Source organism: Cyphomyrmex costatus, unplaced genomic scaffold (assembly GCF_001594065.2).
Source record: "Cyphomyrmex costatus isolate MS0001 unplaced genomic scaffold, Ccosl1.0 scaffold116, whole genome shotgun sequence".
Lineage (NCBI taxonomy): Eukaryota > Metazoa > Arthropoda > Insecta > Hymenoptera > Formicidae > Cyphomyrmex > Cyphomyrmex costatus.
The window spans coordinates 496,615-516,016 of record NW_017275130.1 but is presented as its reverse complement, the minus strand read 5'-3'; the positions used below and the strand labels follow the sequence as shown (position 1 = coordinate 516,016).

General features: G+C 33.4%; 1 protein-coding gene across 1 annotated transcript; it reads left to right on the top strand.

Annotated features, from left to right (window-relative positions):
- Positions 1–166: 166 nt before the first annotated feature.
- LOC108778102 (RUN and FYVE domain-containing protein 2) lies at positions 167–19,350 on the top strand. Its single transcript, XM_018545200.1, has 14 exons — positions 167–360; positions 3,418–3,815; positions 4,289–4,467; positions 4,544–4,653; positions 5,021–5,228; positions 5,342–5,505; positions 5,598–5,760; positions 5,832–5,948; positions 6,091–6,231; positions 6,880–7,227; positions 8,467–8,564; positions 11,404–11,620; positions 12,863–13,114; positions 18,890–19,350. The coding sequence occupies exons 1-14, from the start codon at positions 167–169 to the stop codon at positions 19,028–19,030; spliced, it is 2,730 nt and encodes a 909-aa protein (XP_018400702.1). The 3' UTR covers positions 19,031–19,350.
- The last annotated feature ends 52 nt before the right edge of the window (positions 19,351–19,402 follow it).

Below are 19,402 nucleotides of genomic sequence, written 5' to 3'. Positions count from 1 at the left end.
CGTATGTGCCGTGACGAGAATTCTTACCACGTGTTGGCAAGAGGATTGACGCGCGGCCTACTCGTCGCCGTAACAGAGATACGAACACATTTATACATGCGCGTATACGCACATGAACGTATCTGTGTCGGTGAATGCGCCGTTAGTCGACAGTGGGAACGTAAACATGGCCGCAGAGAGTGGCGACGGTTTGCCAATATCCCCGTCCGAGAAATCGCTCACCGGTAGCCTCGCGTCCGATGAAAACGAAAAAAGTGTCTCACGTTCGCCGTCAAGTTATTCCATACGGGAGGACAAATGGCCCGATCTCGTCGTGTCCAGACCCAGAAAATTGGATGCTTGGTGGTTGCCGAGACGTGAGTACATAGACCGATGGTTGCATGGTCCCATGATTCGGCGCGCTTTTCAAAAGTCCGGCGCTCGCGGGCTCAGCTTGGCGCCCGCGTGTTAAGCGCGCGTGGACGTACTATGCGCCCACGTGTCTCGCCATCATTGTTGTTTCTTTATTGACAATCGTTCTGTCAGCTAGAAACGTTGTATAAACTCTATAGGTAACACATATGTTTCAATAATTACGTCATTTGTATCAGATATATATGACGATGAAGCTGTAAGCAACTGCACTTTTCTTTTTGCACAGATCATAGCGTCATAAAATTTTCTTTTTCAGTGATCATATTAAAATATTGTACGTTAGAGAGGAAAGACTTAAGTTTTATAATATATCGTGTGTGGTACGCATTTTTATAATTTTGTATTATAATAATAAGGTTATAAGAGTTTAAATCATGATTTTAAACAACGCGCTTTGAACAATGTTAAATTAACAACACAATATAAGTTTTTAAAGATAGTGGAAAGGAATAAGTAAAACATATTTTATAAATAAGAAATTGATTTTTGTCTTGATTTTAAATCTTGGTTTTTGCTTCGATTATTTTTGAATTTCTTACAATTATTACTTGTCAAAAGACATAAATGCTATGGAAGCTTATAAAATACCGATTGGCACGTATACGGTTTAAGAATTTTTGTAAGCATTTTAAATTATTTTATAATTAATTATTTAAATTATCTGTGTCCTGAAAATTATTTGTCATAACACGTAATACACACGCAAATTTTATTTCATGTCTATTTGCATTGTGTTAGGAGTATTACAACAAATACTTACAAATAATGTGAAAAATATAATATTGTATAAATAATATAAATTAAAACTATTGAAATGTGACGCAAACATTCATGTGAAATCGACGTGATCAATCGGCAGTTTCGATCCCAATCTTCGTCTTGTGCTTTAATTTTATAAAATGTTAATTTGGAGAATTTGAAGTGAGTGAAAAAGTATGAGTAAATAGTAATTTATTTAAAAAATCTATCTTGTGTTTCTTTTTTTTAAATATACAATAAATTAATTTATATTAACGACATACAAATTAATATATGAGTGAAAATTATAAATATAAAGTATGGTATTCAAATTATACATTTGCAATAATTAATTAATGCTTATTTAAACTTATAATTAGATCCGTTCCACTTAAATGTTGATTTTCAATTTTTATTTTACTTAATTAATAGATTGTATTAAGATTTATAGACCTTTTTTATACAAAAGCATTTTTATATGTAACATATAATCATTTAATCAAGTTTATTAAATTAATTTAATAAATTTATTTACAGTTTTTTATTATATTAAGATCTGTTTAACAGATGCCTATGAGTAACAAAATTTAATTGTGTATTGTTTCGGTAGTTTACCTGCATTTGCAAATCCGGAAAAATTTCGGCGTGCAGTTCGATAAAGCTACAAATGGTATATATGCATGTACATGTATGGTATATGTATATAATATATAAATCACATTTGAATTATTTAAGCACCAAAGATCCAGCTTCGACTATATAGGCCTTTAATTTTTATTTCTTATTGATTGTGTTCTCATATATACGGTTTATAATAAAATTCTTATATTGTTTAATTATTGCAAGATTTATTAAATTTTCTTATTAATATATTATCAGCTTTCTTAATTTATCTATTTATTTTTGTTTACGCGATGTGCGGACTCCAATTACATTGTATATCTTAAGTGATGGTGTATTACTGATAGCAATGATGTTACACATACGTACTTTTGACATGGTTATCACTTGAATAATCACGAATTAGAAGAGAAGACTAAACACAATGTGATATATTTGGTACGTTGATACTGATGACATTTTATACGGTGTTTGATATCTTTAATGCTGTTTTCTTGTAATTAATTGATGCGGTATGAAAATTAAGTTATTTACATAGTTAAATTTTCTACATAAGAAAGAAATCCGTATCTACGATTGCTTCAGTTTTACGTGACAGAATGAATGCATGTTGAAAATTATTTTATAGTTTAAATGAAATAGTCTTAAAAGACATTCTAAAATACTAATCATTTATAATTATGTATATAGGAATATTGATCTTTTTAGAATATCAAAATAAGATTTTAAAACATGGAAATTGTTCTCTTTATTCTTATTTTACTATCCTATTTTTCTCTGTAATTTTATAAATTTTATTCTTATTGTTGCGTACTGTTATACCGGTAAAGCAATACAGAAAAGTGATGGCAGCACCATATAGCAATATGCGGCTACATCCGTATTGATTATTGTAGATGGAGACAAAGTCAGCGGGAAAATCAATATTCACATTTTGCCGGCGCTCTCACTATTTTCGACGTAAAATTTTCTTCGCTCGACATTCCGTACGATTTCCAAGTTGTTTCTATGAGTGCGCTGATTCCTAAATCACACGCCGCTTCGTGAGCGAATAATCATATCATCTTACTACGATGTAGTCGCCGCGTCAGTGCGCGTTTACCATTTCTTCTTCGCCTAAGCTGAGATTCTATTTACCGTCTCTTTGGTACCTGCAGTTTATTTAGAGCACTACTTATTAAAGCAAGCATCTACTCGCTCTCAAAACAAGTAGTGATTATCGAAGGATAATATATGAAGAAATAACAAGAAACAGCAATATAATTAACATATATAATTTTTTTACGTTGTTGCCACCAACGTAAAATCTGATTATAATATATATCATCATTTATTGCGGTGACTCATCCATTGCGACACATTTCTCTATCAGCTGATCGATGTAACAGAAGAAGAAGATACTCTACTGTACAGCATTGAGCGAGTCAATATTGTGGACTAAAAAAATATATTGGAAGCACAAATCGACACTTATTTTTTAATTCTGATCAATTCGTTATTTTAATAACGGAAAAAAGATCTGGCTTAAAAAAACGAGCTGTTTCAATCTATGAAAATTATTACTGAAGGAAATAAAAATCTGTGCAAGTCAATTGTCTATATAATAGTGAACAAACGTTAAAAGATATCGCATAAATCTCCAAGATCGATTGAGACCTCGATAGAGGAATCGTCTTCTATGCGGCAGGAATCCCTGACTGGTCTTAAATTGCGGCCGCCGGGTGATCACGGTGGTGTACATCACGGCGGGGTCATGCTGGAAGAAGATATGGCTGGTGCCCAGGACACAATATATCTGTGCAATTTTCGAGTGTCGGTAGATGGCGAGTGGCTCTGTTTAAAGGAGCTTCAGGATGTCGAATTCTCACTCCAGGATTCGATGCAACGATCACCTTCACCACCGCTCGCTCTCAGTGGTATTAATCATCATCATGATCATCATCATCACAATCATCACCATCAGCAACAGTTTCCTGAACAGCAAGAGCTTCGCGATATTATGCCACCAAGTCCACCGCCATTGCAGCACGTCTCCAGCTTGTGTCTGTACTGGATGTTACTGCACTCGCCCGTTTTAATTATCGAATTACATTCAGGGATATTGAATTAGTTTTTTTTTTATTGTGTTGTGACATTTATATCGGGAATAAGTTTTGCTTTTCTTGCTCATAATGGAAAAAATGTTTCTTCCTCTTTATCACACGCTTTACCATGGGCGCTTTGGTTGGAATGCTTTTCTTTAATAGTCGAACCGCAAATTTTTGCTCACTGTTACATTTCTTTATTTATATTTTATTTATTATAGAAAATATGAAATTATAAAATTAATTCACAAGTGCTATGCAATCATTTATATATTGTTTAAGTTTGATTATGATTTTAATTAAAAAAGAACGTTAAGAATATTTATATATCCAGGACTAGATACTAGCCGTCGAATTTGAAATTATTTTTGACGAGGAAAATTAATCGAGATCACACTGCAAATTAGAACACACACGTATTGTTTTTGCAGCACGAGATCCAGTCATCATCGAGAGGAGTAATCTCGTTAACATTTCAAAACTAATCGTCAAGGAGCTGATTGAAACATCTTTGAAATATGGTCGTATGCTTGATTCTGACCATATGCCATTGCAACATTTTTTCATCGTTCTTGAACATGTGCTTAGGCATGGTTTACGACCGAAGAAGGTAAAATTTAATGCCGTCGTGCGGACAATAAAGAAGTAATTTTTACAACCTGATACTAACAGGTCTCCGATTTCAGGGTCTTCTCGGACCCAAAAAGGAGCTATGGGATATTCTTCAGCTTGTAGAGAAATATTGTCCTGAAGCACAAGATATTACGTCCAGCATTCGTGATTTACCTACTGTTAGGTACTGCATATTTTTATTCCGATGTGATTTATACCTATCTACTTGAACTTACCCAATTGATTACATGATTAATTAACAAAATGTATCTTATATTTTATTTACGGTAAAATGAAATATGTATATAATATTTTTTGTTAGGATTTCTTGTTAAAACATGACCGGTACAATTTATATTAATCAATGATGGAGCTTTTAGATTTTTCCTTAAAATTTTTTAAAGTTTCTTATTCTTAAAATTGCTTTTATATTTTTGCTTCTGTAGCAATATAATTACATTGATTAATTTTAGGATTTAAATTAATTTGATATTTTTATCGATTTTTTTTATTATATCAAGTCTGGAATATATTTTCGCTACTATTTTTAGGACGGCTATGGGTAGGGCGCGCGCTTGGCTGCGTATGGCTTTGATGCAAAAGAAATTAGCAGATTATCTAAAAATTCTGATAGATCACAAAGATGATATTTTGTCCGAATATTTTGAACCAGATGCTCTAATGATGAGCGAAGAGGCAATCGTAGTAATGGGTTTGTTAGTGGGATTAAATGTGATCGATTGCAACTTCTGTGTAAAGGTCAGTTTGGATTATTGTTGCGTCTTTCACGTACGTGAAATAAGTGTGTATGAATGCGTTTAATTAGAGTGATAATGATGTTAACTCAAGATCGATTGTAACTATTGCGACAGGAAGAAGATCTTGATTGCCAGCAGGGCGTAATCGACTTTTCACTATATCTACGCAATAGTAATCATATACCTGGCGAATCGCCAGATGATGAACTCGAAAACGACAATATGACCACAGTACTTGATCAAAAGAATTATATCGAAGAACTTAACCGACATTTAAAGTAAATATTTGCTTCGCACGTTTTAAACAAAATGTTGCGCATACATATAAGCAATATTATACGTATTTTGACATTTCTTCTGTCATTTTTAGCGCAACAGTGACGAATCTTCAAGCTAAAGTAGAATCTCTAACGACAACAAATGCTCTTATGAAAGAAGATCTTGCTATTGCTAAAAATAATATTTTATCGCTTCAAGAAGAGAATAGACAATTAAAAAAAGAACTTGGTATTGAAGTTAAAGATGCAAACGAGGTATTGATGTCGTCAAACTTTCATGTTACGTACAGATTGACGTGTTATTGAATTGATCGATTTAATTTCAGAATGGAAAAATACCTCTTAAAATAACAGAAACGACTGCTGAAATTGAAGAACTTAGATGCAGAATAGAATCTGAAAAAAAGTCACGGCAAGATTTAGAGAAAGAACTAGAATTGCAGGTTAATAAGAATTCATATTGTTTTATATTTCTTTCTGTATCTTTATATACACAGATAGAATATTACTCTTAATACTTTTATATTAAAAAATTAAATAAAGAAAATAGCGATTGATAAGTATTTTTGTCTTTGTTTTATACAGATTAGCATGAAATCCGAAATGGAAGTAGCTATGAAGTTGTTAGAGAAGGATATACACGAGAAACAGGATACTATAATATCTTTAAGACGTCAGCTGGAGGATATCAAATTAATTAACTTGGAAATGTACAAAAAGCTGCAGGTGGTGTAATTTGCAACTATCCTATTATAATTTTTTAATTACGTGATATAGTCTACTTATACTTTAATCAAATTATTTTATTAAATTTTATGTAAGAAAGGAGAGAGAGAGAGAGAGAGAGAGAGAGAGAGAAAACGTGTTTGTAATATGCTAATAATTTCTTTTAGTAAATTTGTTTTATCTTAATTAGGAAATATTTAATCGTTTATTTAATTATTTATAATAAAATTGTTCTTTATGTATAATATTTCTCGTTAAACATATGTGATATTTAATGTAGCCAAGTATACTATATCGCGAAACGCGATTTCTTTATATAATTTACTAAAATTTTTTCTGAAGTTTCTAAAATTTTTAATCACAGAATTTACTCTTAAATAGAACCATTAATTATAGCGCAGAAACAATAACCTGCTTTATATATTATTATTAATATTTTTCCTATTTATTAATATTGCAGTCTGTTAATGAATAGCTAAATTATCTTTATGCAAAATAGATTGTTATTACATTAGCCATATTTAGGTGCTTTTTTATGGATGTGTGCTGACAATGGTGGGAATTTTTATTTCGCTGTTATCTTTTCTTTTTGGAGAAGATTTCGGCTGACACGTAAATTCTCCGTTTCTGGACGTATTTCCCTTGTAGGAGTGTGAACATGAACTGACACAGAAGGGCGAGATGGTCAGCCGTCTTCACGCGAAGACTAATCAAATCGGCAAGATCCTTAACAATCTCGAGAAGTATAATCATTTGATGAAGGATGGCGAAGGCATACGGAGCCCCACCACTCCGAGTGGCGTATCGAAATCTATTCTTAATAAGACTAATCCTACTCCCCCGAGGGGTTGCCCACCTACGAAAAATACGACCTCCCGATCGATGGTCGATCATCAACGCTCCCTTGACAAGCAGCAAGCGACAGCCTCTAATGACAAATTGAAACAAAGTCGTTCTACCTCCGAGATTTCCACGAATAGTTCAACGACCGAGCAAGCTGCGAAAGAATAAAGACAGCCTACTCTTAAACGATTAATTTCACAGCGGATCTTGACACTTCGGATATCGCGGCTATTCAGTGCTGCACGCAAGGCGTACATTTTTTATACGTACACCTTACAGAGTCGTGCAAAATTACTTTGCCAGATTTCCACCTATGTTTCGCGCATAGCATATTATCGTACACTCTTATTCAGTGCCACTTTCGAAGATTAATCGTCGTTATGTTAACAAATGCAATAATTACTATGATGCAGTAATTACTATGGTGTAACGAAATGATTTAGCAGACTTTTCTGAGACATTGGATCAAACTGCCAACACTTTAATCCAATATAGACGGTTACGTTTAAGACAATAATTCTTATTAGAAATGTTATCATATTGCATTATGAAGTATATAGTGGCTGCCAAAAGCTTTCGGCGAACATATAATTTTATGATAATTTTTGTCAATCTGATTTTCAATTTATACTTTAAGTTAATAAAGTTTTCATCACAATCAACTTAAATACGCGATATTTTAAATACTAAAATATTTAAAGTTCTTGTACACTATAATAGAGCTTTATTTGTAAAGATTTTTTTATCTATAAGTAATATATGTCTAAAACTACTCATTGACCTGCAAACTTTTTGCACCCGCTATTATATACACTCATATTATTATTTAAAGAAATAATCGATCATAATTTCCGAATTAATTAATTTTGATTGTGATACATGGAGCGCCTTGAATTTCAATATATTTGCAATATTAATGTGTAAAAAGAGAAAGAAACAATTTTCAGCAACATGTATTTAATATAAATTATTAATTTATTACTGTAATAAGCAACTTATATTAAAGACTATATAATGTAAATTTGAAATCTAATATTTTAAATATATGTAAATTTATTATATGTATACTCTCCTATTATTGATGATATTATAGATGCAAGAAAAATTTATTTACACATATATACAAAATTATACAGATTTAAAAAGTCTAGAGGTTCATTCCAAACATTTCGTTACATCATATTTGCGAAAATATCACACATTCTACATATGACAAATTACAAGTTTCAAGAAAATGCATCATTATATTAAACTTGTATCATCATATGCCTAATTATTGCGAAAATTATTTGCAATTCAATATATATCATTACTATTCCAGGTTGACTTAGAAATTTGAGCAATCATAAATGTCTGTATCTTTCGCCTGTATTTAATAAATATTTATTTCAGGAGTGCGAAGGCTCACTTAAGCATAAGACAGAACTGATTACAAAACTGGAAGCTAAAACGCTGTCGATGAGTGAGACCATCCAGAAAATGGATGAGAAGTATGTTTTATTTGTCTTTCACTAGTGTTAATTAACGTATAAGTGCAATTTAATCACGCGCATACTTGGGACTAAAAATAGCTCGCGTGTAATCTAATAATTACACATCAAAAAATGTTTTGCATTTTATTATCTTGGGTTTTTGTATTAAGGTATTAATACATTTTTACTACTATAAGCATTTCATTTGATTAATTAACTGAAAAGTGTATTGGTAAGTCAGCTTCTTGTTTTACAGTATCAAGGCTTTCTAGTGCAGGGTTTCTATAAATGAAGTGACGGAATTAGTTTGATCAATACTGCTTTATCTAATGGTGCTTTAGTGTCATCATTTTTCGTGCAAAAATTATATGTCTGTTAGCAAAAATCCAACACAAACACACAAAAATTCATTTTTATTCCATTTGTAAAATAATGAAGATGCATGTATATTTCAAGAAATGGCCCTAGATTTGTTATTGTAAATATGTTATTTTTCTATTTTAAAATATTTTATTCTCTGTTACATAATCATTGTAATTAGCATTTTTTTAAAATATGGCAAATATTTAAACCATGCAAAACTTTTTTTGATGTATATATATTTAAGATACATATTTTGTTGCTCCATCTGCAGTCTATGTAGATATAAAATTTAGCGCGTAAAAAAGCGTAGTCTTTTTTTATATATATACTTATATAAAAGACTATATTTATCATTGTAAAAATATAAAAAAGGCTAATATTCGCATTTCTTATACGCTTTAAAATTTTAGTTGAATTAATATTGTTCAGCAAAATGTGACATTTGAGATACGTAAACTTGACCTTTTTTTTTTCATCAACTTCTTGCGTAATGTTAATATTTCTTAAAGAAGCATTGAAAATGTTTTTATACTATTGAACTATTTTAACAGGCATTATTTAGGTACAAATATAATTATTATAAGATTTTCCTATCACAGCTATTGTTATACTAAATTTTGTTATGCGAATGGTCATACCAACATTTAAATGAAGTACGCACGCAAATAAATGAATCAGCTCTAGCTACAAAATGATTTATTTTTTACTTACAGTTAGATATCGTGAACGCGAACAAATTTAGGTAGAATAGATTAAAAACTCGCAAAGCTCTAGGATTAAACAAAATCTATTGATATATATTGGCAAACTTCATTTAATGATTACTCTACAAATAGTTATATTAATACGTAGTTGTTATAATATTGACAAGACATATTTTAAAATCTTTTGCAATAATCGATAAATTTATATATTATCATATAATTATAATAATAAACTTCATTAATGCTGTCAAACGGGAAAAGTATAATATTAACAAACATTTCATTGATTTCATATTGTCTGTCCATGCTCTTATGATTTTCAGAGATAAATGAAAATTTACTTCTCATTGTTGAAGAATTTTCATCTGACATTATTTCTTAGGAAGATATAAATTTTTGTATATTTCTTTGTAACTAAAATAAAACACTTACTCTTATTTATGATCGTGTTTAAGGAACTGATTCACAATCGTTCTTGTCACCGAATTATTCCTTCTTTATTTAACATTCACATATGAAGATAACTATCTTAAGTAAGTTGTTATATTATGACATCTGTAATCGATACACGTACCCACGCAAGGCATTTTTCCAAGATGATAGCGTTACTTCCTTATTGGAAGTAAAATGCTCGATGGTGATTAATTAAACGTGCCATACTCATATTATTGATATACTTACATACTTGTATAAGTTTCGCGCAGTGAAAATTATGACGCACTCTGACATTACGTGTGCTTGTACCAATACTTCGAAAATAAATTTATGATAGAAGAGAGTGTGAGTTTGTTTATCCCAGAGTCATCGCTAATTAAGATGCCACGATTGAATAAAATTTTTGTAATCTTTTTTAATTTCTGAATAAAGTTTTCTCCTTTTTTTATTGTTGTACAATCATTGCTTATATAATGATATCTTGTGAGGTAAGTTATATATATTTAGCAATTGTATATATCACAATATTATCAAGTAAATTATATGAATGCAACAGCCTTATTGTTTTAATAAATTTATTTGTATGTATATTAAACATATAAAATAGTATAATATACATTTTTATTTTTGATAAATACGTGGCTAATGCAGTATATACATATGAATACACTTATGTTATAATTAAAAACGTAATTAAAATGTAGTAATAATATAAAATGAAAATTTTTTTTAGATTAACATTTTGTAATTTTATTCTGATATTTTTTTATATTTGTAGATTTATTAATATTTGACACATTTATGTCTTTTGTTCTATTCCTTGAAATAAAATGGGAAATGATATATTTATTGTTTTATACCAGTTTGTATTAATTCTCTTTCCCATTTTTTGTAATGTAATCGTAGAACAGTTCCTTAAATACGCGAGAATATATACACTTTTATTTACTTATAACATATTTACACGATATGTCTCATATAATTCTTAATAATAAATACGTATTTTTTTAAATATTTAAGTTTAATTCATCGAACCATAATATGGATATATTTTATTTTCTTTGCTAATAAACATGCATAAATAACAAATCTTGAAAAATTTAAATCATTTCTTGGTAGTAAATATGATATATGAGACTATTTATGTCATCCGATATTTTTTAATAAGCGAACAAGGTCTTCATCTAGATATAACCATCACACGTCATTACACTCGTTTTAAAATCCCAAGTTAATCCTGGAGCGAGGTACGAGTTAAAGATTGTTGAACCAATTGAATAAAATAGCCTCGAGCGATGTAGACACGAGTTTTATGTCTCTTCGACGTTTAAATACCACCGATTTGACTTAATCAGGTGCAAGGAGATGGATGGTGTCAGATCGGGGGCAGAGGAGAAGGTGAGGATTCTGGATGCCGAGGCTGCCGAGCGGCAAGCGCGGACGAATGGGGTCGAGAGGGAATTGCAACTTGAGCGCGAGTGGAGAACCTCCTTGCAGGAAACATCGATCTGTAACACGGAGAAGATCTCTCAATTACATCAGGAGATCGATCAGCTGAAACGGGTGTCCGAGGTACGTATCCACGTGCGATCTGTATTGCCTTTTAAGCGTACCCGTGGCGAATAAATCTCACGATATCGCCGTTATCGTCGCGCCCGCGCCGACTCGTAAGTTCAGACAACGGTGAGCCTCATGGAACGAGAGACGATCCGATCTTTCTATTTAAATCTCACCCCCGAAACCTGGATTATAAGCCCATACCTAATTCAATCCGCACGCTAGAATGGAGATTTATCCGTCTTTCGATAATAGAACCGACAGTAAGTGCGACGGCGCTGCCGTCCTGGAATAGATTAATGAAATTTATTTCAACTACTGAATTTTCATTTCTACAGATTCTTAAAGTGTATTACGGGTTATTTGACAGTTCTCTTTTTTTGAGATATAAATAAGTTAATTTTCTCTCTCTTTCTAATTTGAACGTGAGACAATGACATTTACTGGATGTATATTTAATTGTAATAATTATGCGGTTAATATATGTGTGTGTAAAATGTGAAATTACGACGTTGAGTACAAAGTTGTAAGTCAAACAGTCAATGTGCGCTAAGCTATCGTATAATAAAATTATATCTTTCTTGATATTAAATATACGAAATTTTTTCTTTATTTCTTTATAACATACAAGAATAATTAATAATTAAACTGAATTTGAAAAAATAATTTTCAAAGACCAACAAATAATCTGCACGCTGATTGCTTGAAAAAATTAGAAATTGTAAAATTTATACACAAATATTATTAGTTAAAATTCCTTCGATCAAACATAAAAACATAGTGAAAAAGAACAAAACTTATCTAAAATTTTATGTACATTTTGGATATCGATTCAAATGGATATCATCGAAAGATATATATATATATATATATATATATATATGTACATATATTAGAACAGAACGAGTTTACTGAAATATTTAAAAGTTTAGATAGGTATATGTAGATCTGAAAATAAGATTGGGATCGTCAAAATAATTAAGTAGGACACTTAAATTGGTTGTTAGAATAGTAAAACTTTTTGCAGCATTGTTATCAATTTTCATGTATTCTATATAATTATTTACTAGTCCAATAAAATTATTTTTAGATCTGTATCTAGTTATAAACTTTTAGATATTTCAATAAAATTATTTTTCTTCGTAATTTGACATCCACATTTAAGTCTCATTTTAGCAGTGAACCGATTTGCATTTCGCGACGATGAACAAATGAATGTATACTAAATAATCGCAATTATATATATGGTTGTTCCAGAGATATTTGACGCTGCAGGAAGAGTATTACGCTCTAAAGGAGGTGTGCGGTGAACAGGAACGAACTCTGGAGGAACTTGGGGGACAATTGAGCGCTGCTAAATTAGCGGCCGCCGAATTGCGCGAGGCCGCTGACAACGCTCAGCAGCAGCAGCAGTCGACACTGCAAGAGGGTGCGGTAACCTGGGCAAATGATCGGATGGTCACCCAATGCAAGGGGTGCAGTCGTGAGTTCAACATGACTCGTCGCAAGGTAATCAAACTTTTTAATTGCTCTCACGCTTTCGTAACTCTCTCTCTCTCTCTCTCTCTCTCTCTCTCTCTCTCTCTCTCTCCCCCCTTACCTTCCTCTTTCGCTTATTCGATCTATTCGTAGAGACGATTCGCGCTTGCAAAGAGCTTGACTGAAAGCGCGGCGCACCGTACGTAATTGTTCAATTATCTCCGCCGTTCGAGAAATTACTGCTTACCCTGATGCGGATTCCAGCCATCGGACTCGACAAAAGAGACAAGGTAAAGTAAGCTCGCGTTAAATGACCAGGATCGTTCGAGTCGTGGCAGGGTAGTCTTGACATTACCACGAGATACACTTAACCTCGACGATCTGATGGCGCATAGGGCTAGGCGCTCGTCAGGTCGTCAGGATCCCTCGAGATCGAAATCGCTTCTCGCGCGCAACAACTTTGATGCACGACAGTCGTATTATTAGAGATAGCGGGCTATCGCGTTCCCCGAGCCGGCAATTACACTTAAAGGCTTTCGTTTACCTAACTTCCCCCTTTATTAAATCGCGATAGGCCGTAATGAGGGCCGGAATTTGTGGATAGATAAGAGCCGGCTGAGGGATTACCGGCTTAAACAAGTTCTCGAGCGGCAATTGTTAAGCACCTGCCGCGCGAATACGTCGGCCACGCGTCCGTAACGCTTTTTAATTCGCTCATTAAAGGAGTGAGAGACGTGTCGCGTTACACGGTAAAAGCGAACGATTTCCTAGGCCGTGTAACAAAGCTCCGAGAACTCGCGCTGGTTAACTTCCATTTTTCGAGTGCAAATCACACGTGCCGGCACGACATGGGCGCTTAAAGTATTCGCGCGGAGATCTTGATCGTTCCGTTCGTTGCAGTTGCGTGCATCGATAAGAGAAGCACGCGGCGCACTAACAACGAGCAAGTGTATTCGTGCATTCGTCATATGGATAAATTCTGTAGCAGGATTTACGCGCGGTCGAGAGTTTATCGAAATTACGCAGACGTCTGCGATAAATAATAGAATTTCTTTGGAGTTGGCTGTCAACGCTAATCGCTACGGAATAACTCGCTTGCAGAGATCTTCTGAAGAAATCGCGTGCATCATGGTATTTTCTTTGGTAATCAATGATTGTCATAACAATTAATCTTGCACGTCCACACGTTTCAAAATAAAATAATTCCGTACACTTCTTATGAAGAAACCGGCTTTTTTGTCAAATTGGCTAAATTTTTTAAATGTGATTGTTTCTATGACGCTGATAAATTTCAATGAGCATGACCTCAGAAAAATTCAACTTTTACGATTATGGAACCTTAAATTGCATAAAATTGTGTATTTCATAGAAATTTATTGTATTTCTTCTATACATAAGATCACTCTAATTTTTTTGTACTTTTTTTTAGACCTTTTTTACCTTTCTGCAACCTTTCAGTCTTTTTTCGGATTTTATTAACAAATAAAAAAAGGAGACTGATATAGTTTTTTAATGTTCTCTATATATTATTACATCCAAGTCATTAATTAGTAGCCGTAAAGTTAGAATTTTTCTGAAGTCATGTCTTTTGAGACTTGATCAGAATTGTAAAAACAACCAATCAAAAATTTATTCAATTTGACAGAAACCGGTTTCTTTATAAGAAGTATAAAATCCTTTAACTATTACAACTTGCAATTACTACAAGAGCAAATTAAAGAGCCGTTACTGAAAATAGAGTCTGGTAATAATTATCAAATGTTAAGTGAAATAATTTTATTCAAATGTTCGCTTAATGTAACAAAAAATTATTTTTGGCTGTATTAACATTTGACTGTAATTATTTCACCAAATATTTGATAACTATTATCAGACTCTTTTTTTCAATGTACGATGCATAAAATACTGACTATTTGGAGAATGCTAACAAAAACTCTGTTTTTAGCCTTAAGCCTGTGACTATGTTTGCGGAGCAGCGTTTCTTGCCTTTTTTTTTAGAACGTCGAATTACATAATTTGCATCATCATCCGACATACATTCATGATTACGCGTTGTGCATGCATGGCCCGCATGCATATTCAGTCGACAATATGATAGAGACGTTGCTTGCTCCATAAAATACATTAGACCGTATTCTCTTCTTTGCTTTACGTAGCCGGCAAGGAATATACGTAGTGCCCGCGCGCGAGAGGAATGGGGAGGGTTGAAAGGAGGGCGTAGGAAAGGGTGGTAAGTTATTGCATAATAACAAGGCAGTGCTCGGGTATCCTTGTTACTCATTTTTCGCCCGGTAGGTGTATTACCATACTGTTTAATATAGAATAGGCCACCCATAGCACGACCAGCTGTGTAGGTGGGAATCGTGCCAATGGGCAAACCGTTCCGTTGGCAGGTGCACAACGGAGAAGCCGTGCGAGAAAGGCGCGAGACCTTCGAAAGGTACGGGCTTGTTTGCAGGTGGAAAAAATACTGGTGGCCGCAAGCTTTCACGCGGGCAAAAGCGAATAAAACAATAATCCTTCCAGTGCTGCGATGCGGTTGACCACGTTAAGACACATTGTAAACTCACCCCTGCTGGCTTTTTAAATGCACAATGCCTCGCAGTGCTGCCCAGCGCACATGGCACACCGATGATTGCTTTGCACGCGCACTTGACACAGTTCCCGCGAATTGGACGGAATTTTGATTTCGCGGCGAGATGTTAACGAGACGAAGTGCAAAACTTTTCCGGTGTGTCTTACGCATCGCTAGACGCTTTAATTTGCTTCCAGTAATTGCAAATTGCGACAGCCAAGTTTCATCTCACGGTAACAACATGTAAATATTTTCTAACGGATATGGTTGAGTCAATAACTTAATGTGTGTAAAATTTATGTAGATATTAATTTGAATCTGTGTATCGTGAAATGTAAATGTATATATGTAGGAATGTTTAAGTACAAACAATATTTTCATTGAGAAATTATTATGCGTCTTTTTGTAAGTGCAAAGCAATTTTCTTAGTAAAAGGCGAGGTGTCAGCGAAACTACAATGTGATATAATATAATATAATTGTATAATATAATATAATATAATACATATCGTAACCTTTAATAATAAATTTCGGAAAGTTTTGAACCTGTTCCACTCCGGATACTGCTCATAATTATAAGCAATATCAAATGATATTACATGCTGAAAAGTGAATACCATTCGCTGCCATACTCGTGTTGATGTGGTAGAATGTGATCGTAAGAGATGCGCTGGGAATGTTCGTATGTGTTGCATAAACTTAAAGCGAAACTAAAGGACGTATCTTACAGACGATGAATATGCATATTTCAAAATCATAATTAATTTCTCTGAAATCTCTTAGAACTCTTCGCACTTTGTTCCAAGTTAAGGCGAACTTTACGACGATGTAACCATCTTAATTCTCTATCACGTGGTGTCTTTAATTTTGATAAAGCTAACTGGATAAGTTTGTTTGGAATACATTAACACAATAAAAATTGGTTATGAAACCGATGAAAGCGACCACGATTACAAAAAAAAAGATAAATAGAATTTCCGTTCACCGTTACATCCACGAAGATAAATAAGCGTGCAACGGCATTTGCGTCTTTTTAACTCTTAACTTTAGAGACGAAAACTCATTTCCTTGCTCATGCGATTGCATAAAAGTGAGTTTGCCCGATGTTACGAGCTACAAAGGCAAGCGAGGTAAGCCGCGAGACGGTCTCCTCGGTTTACCAAGAGTTTCGCGTCCGCGCCAAGAGTCGAGTCATCTCGCGAGAAATTTATAGATCGCTACGGTCGATCATTTGCTCGACAGTATCTCTCGGATCTGATCTCAGTCTGATTTATTCGTCTTGGAAAGTATCTGTAAGTAGGTATCTATCACGGTTAAGATAAGGCGTGCTTGAAGCACGCCGGTTACGGAGTTGCGGGCACCAATCTACTACGTTTCGGTCGTAAGTCATGATGACGGTTCAATAATTAACTTCGCGAGGAAATCGGTTATCGGGACGATATTATTCGGGCTCTTACTTCTCCCGGTAATAACCGGGCAACCATCCTCTCACACCGTCACCATCCTCGCGCTAAGAGAGAACGACGATCCGACCGTCTCACTTAAGGGATTCAATTTAGATGTAAAATTTAGAATCGTCGCCTTAGTTAAGCTTCTCTTTTGGCTTTCGGGATACGCGAATACTGTGAATACCACGTTATTATAATAGACCATCGGTAATGGCTCGAAAATAAAGATTACCGGATAATACAGAAAGAGCGCGAGTAAAGATGCGAAATAAACGCAGAGATCAAAGGCGTGGATACTGTGCGTTCTTCTCATCACGACTTGCAAAATACGGATTCCTCGTGTGATTAAACGCGACGGTAAATTAATTGCGCTAGCTTTAGATAAGAGAGGTAGGTATACGCTATTAAAAGAAAATTCAGTTATATAATAAAATATAGACTTCCGCATATGTTACTTGGCTAACATTTTTAGTATTTTTCTTTATTTATCTTTAGTATATCTGTAATTCTGGAGAAGATTATGAAAAGACAAACGCGATTGAGATGCTTTCTGCATAATCAATATGATTAACACGAATTTGTTTCATCTATTTGTCCTTATCTTCGCCGTTCCTCGTTTGTCACTTTCAACAGCTTTGCCAGTCAGTCCTGTTTCATGTTCGTCTATACTTCACAATCTAACGACTCTCACATGGAAATGACCTGTGCAAGAAACACCGCAAAAAAGTATTAAGCGCTCTCTTACCTGAAGTTGACGCGCGGACAATAGTATCCCTGGTGCCGAGTGCAAAAAGCTCCAGCCGTTGTCCGCGTGCCAGCTTCAGGTACGGGCATGCACTTTTTTTGACCCGAACGTAACGAGCACACGTAATCCGTAACTGCGAACTACGCTACAGAGCTTTTTACTTTTCAGCGTGTAGACCTGAGGCGGGCAAACTCATCGCCATTATACGCCGTGAAGTTATGATTGGTTTGGACGTTTCGGTTGAAATCCTAAACTGTAACTACGAGATTTAAAACGTACTATATTTACATTGCCCCAAGACAGTTTAGATATCTTATAAATTATTGTCGATTTTCATTTGGAGTGAAATTAGTTGAACTCAATAGTTGAAGTTAAGTGTCAGTCCATCGTATTATCAATTTACTGCTTCGCAAGTAAAGTTAAAATATAAATTGTAAGCTTAATAAAGTCTTAATATGCCATGTGCATAGAATATTTCTTTTAGATCTTGAATATGAAGTTTTAATGTACAAATGTAGTTTCACACTGTTAGAATGAATATGAAGATCTTCATAATTTAGTAATCATTTTGCCGTTTTCAAAATAAGTACAAACGTAAATTAATATCTATATCTTGCTGTACTAATAGTACACTTACATATTATTATAACTGATGTCAATTATTTATTACATAATTTTATTCGAATAATTTAAAAATGAGATACATACATGTATAATATAAATGTTGGTATTTTTACATACAAGTGAGAGAATATATGGAAATACCTGGATATTTATATTTATTTAAACATAAAATGAAATGAATATGATTTTATATTCCTATTTTTATATTTATAAGTTTTATATGCAAATATATTGCAATATAAATGAACAAATATTGTCAAAATATTAATTTTTATACCATAATATGAATATATTACGTTTTATAATATCAACTTTACATTGATAATACAGTGATCTTTTTTTATATCGAAAATGGTAAAAATTTAACAATTAATATGAACTAATAGTATATACTCGATATTATTTCTGTTACAGCACCATTGTCGCAATTGCGGGAATATTTTCTGTAATGCCTGCAGTGACAATACTACAGTCTTGCCGAACTCAGCGAAACCAGTACGCGTTTGTGACGAATGTTATGTGTTTCTGGTTAGCCGTTACTCGGTGGTGCGTTAATATTTCGCATGCTATTGTTCCTTTTCATAAACGAATTGCATAACAGAGATTTTAGTTCGATGCACAGCCTCAAAAAAGGCAGAAACGAAAATTCGAGAAAGTAGAATAAAGAAAGAATGGAAAGGTAACGAAATCTGTCAGCAAATGTAATCCACACATTTGTATATGTTTCTTTCTTACTGTACGTAATGCATAACAATGTATTATCAATTGGCCGTACGCGACGACAAACAAATCAGTCTGCCGTAAGCAATATTTTATTTCATGTTGAATTTTTTTCTATGGAAAGTAATCTCACAATTCTTTCTAAAGTAATACGAAGAGAGTATAGAAAAATATTCAATTTATCAATATTTTGTTATAGTACATATT

Excerpts from the sequence above, each read along its gene's own strand:
- LOC108778102 (XM_018545200.1), top strand. The coding sequence starts at position 167 with ATGGCCGCAGAGAGTGGCGACGGTTTGCCAATATCCCCGTCCGAGAAA. Across the intron at positions 5,949-6,090 it reads AGAAAGAACTAGAATTGCAG|ATTAGCATGAAATCCGAAAT; the intron begins GTTAATAAGAAT and ends TGTTTTATACAG. Across the intron at positions 11,621-12,862 it reads AGCTGAAACGGGTGTCCGAG|AGATATTTGACGCTGCAGGA; the intron begins GTACGTATCCAC and ends TGGTTGTTCCAG.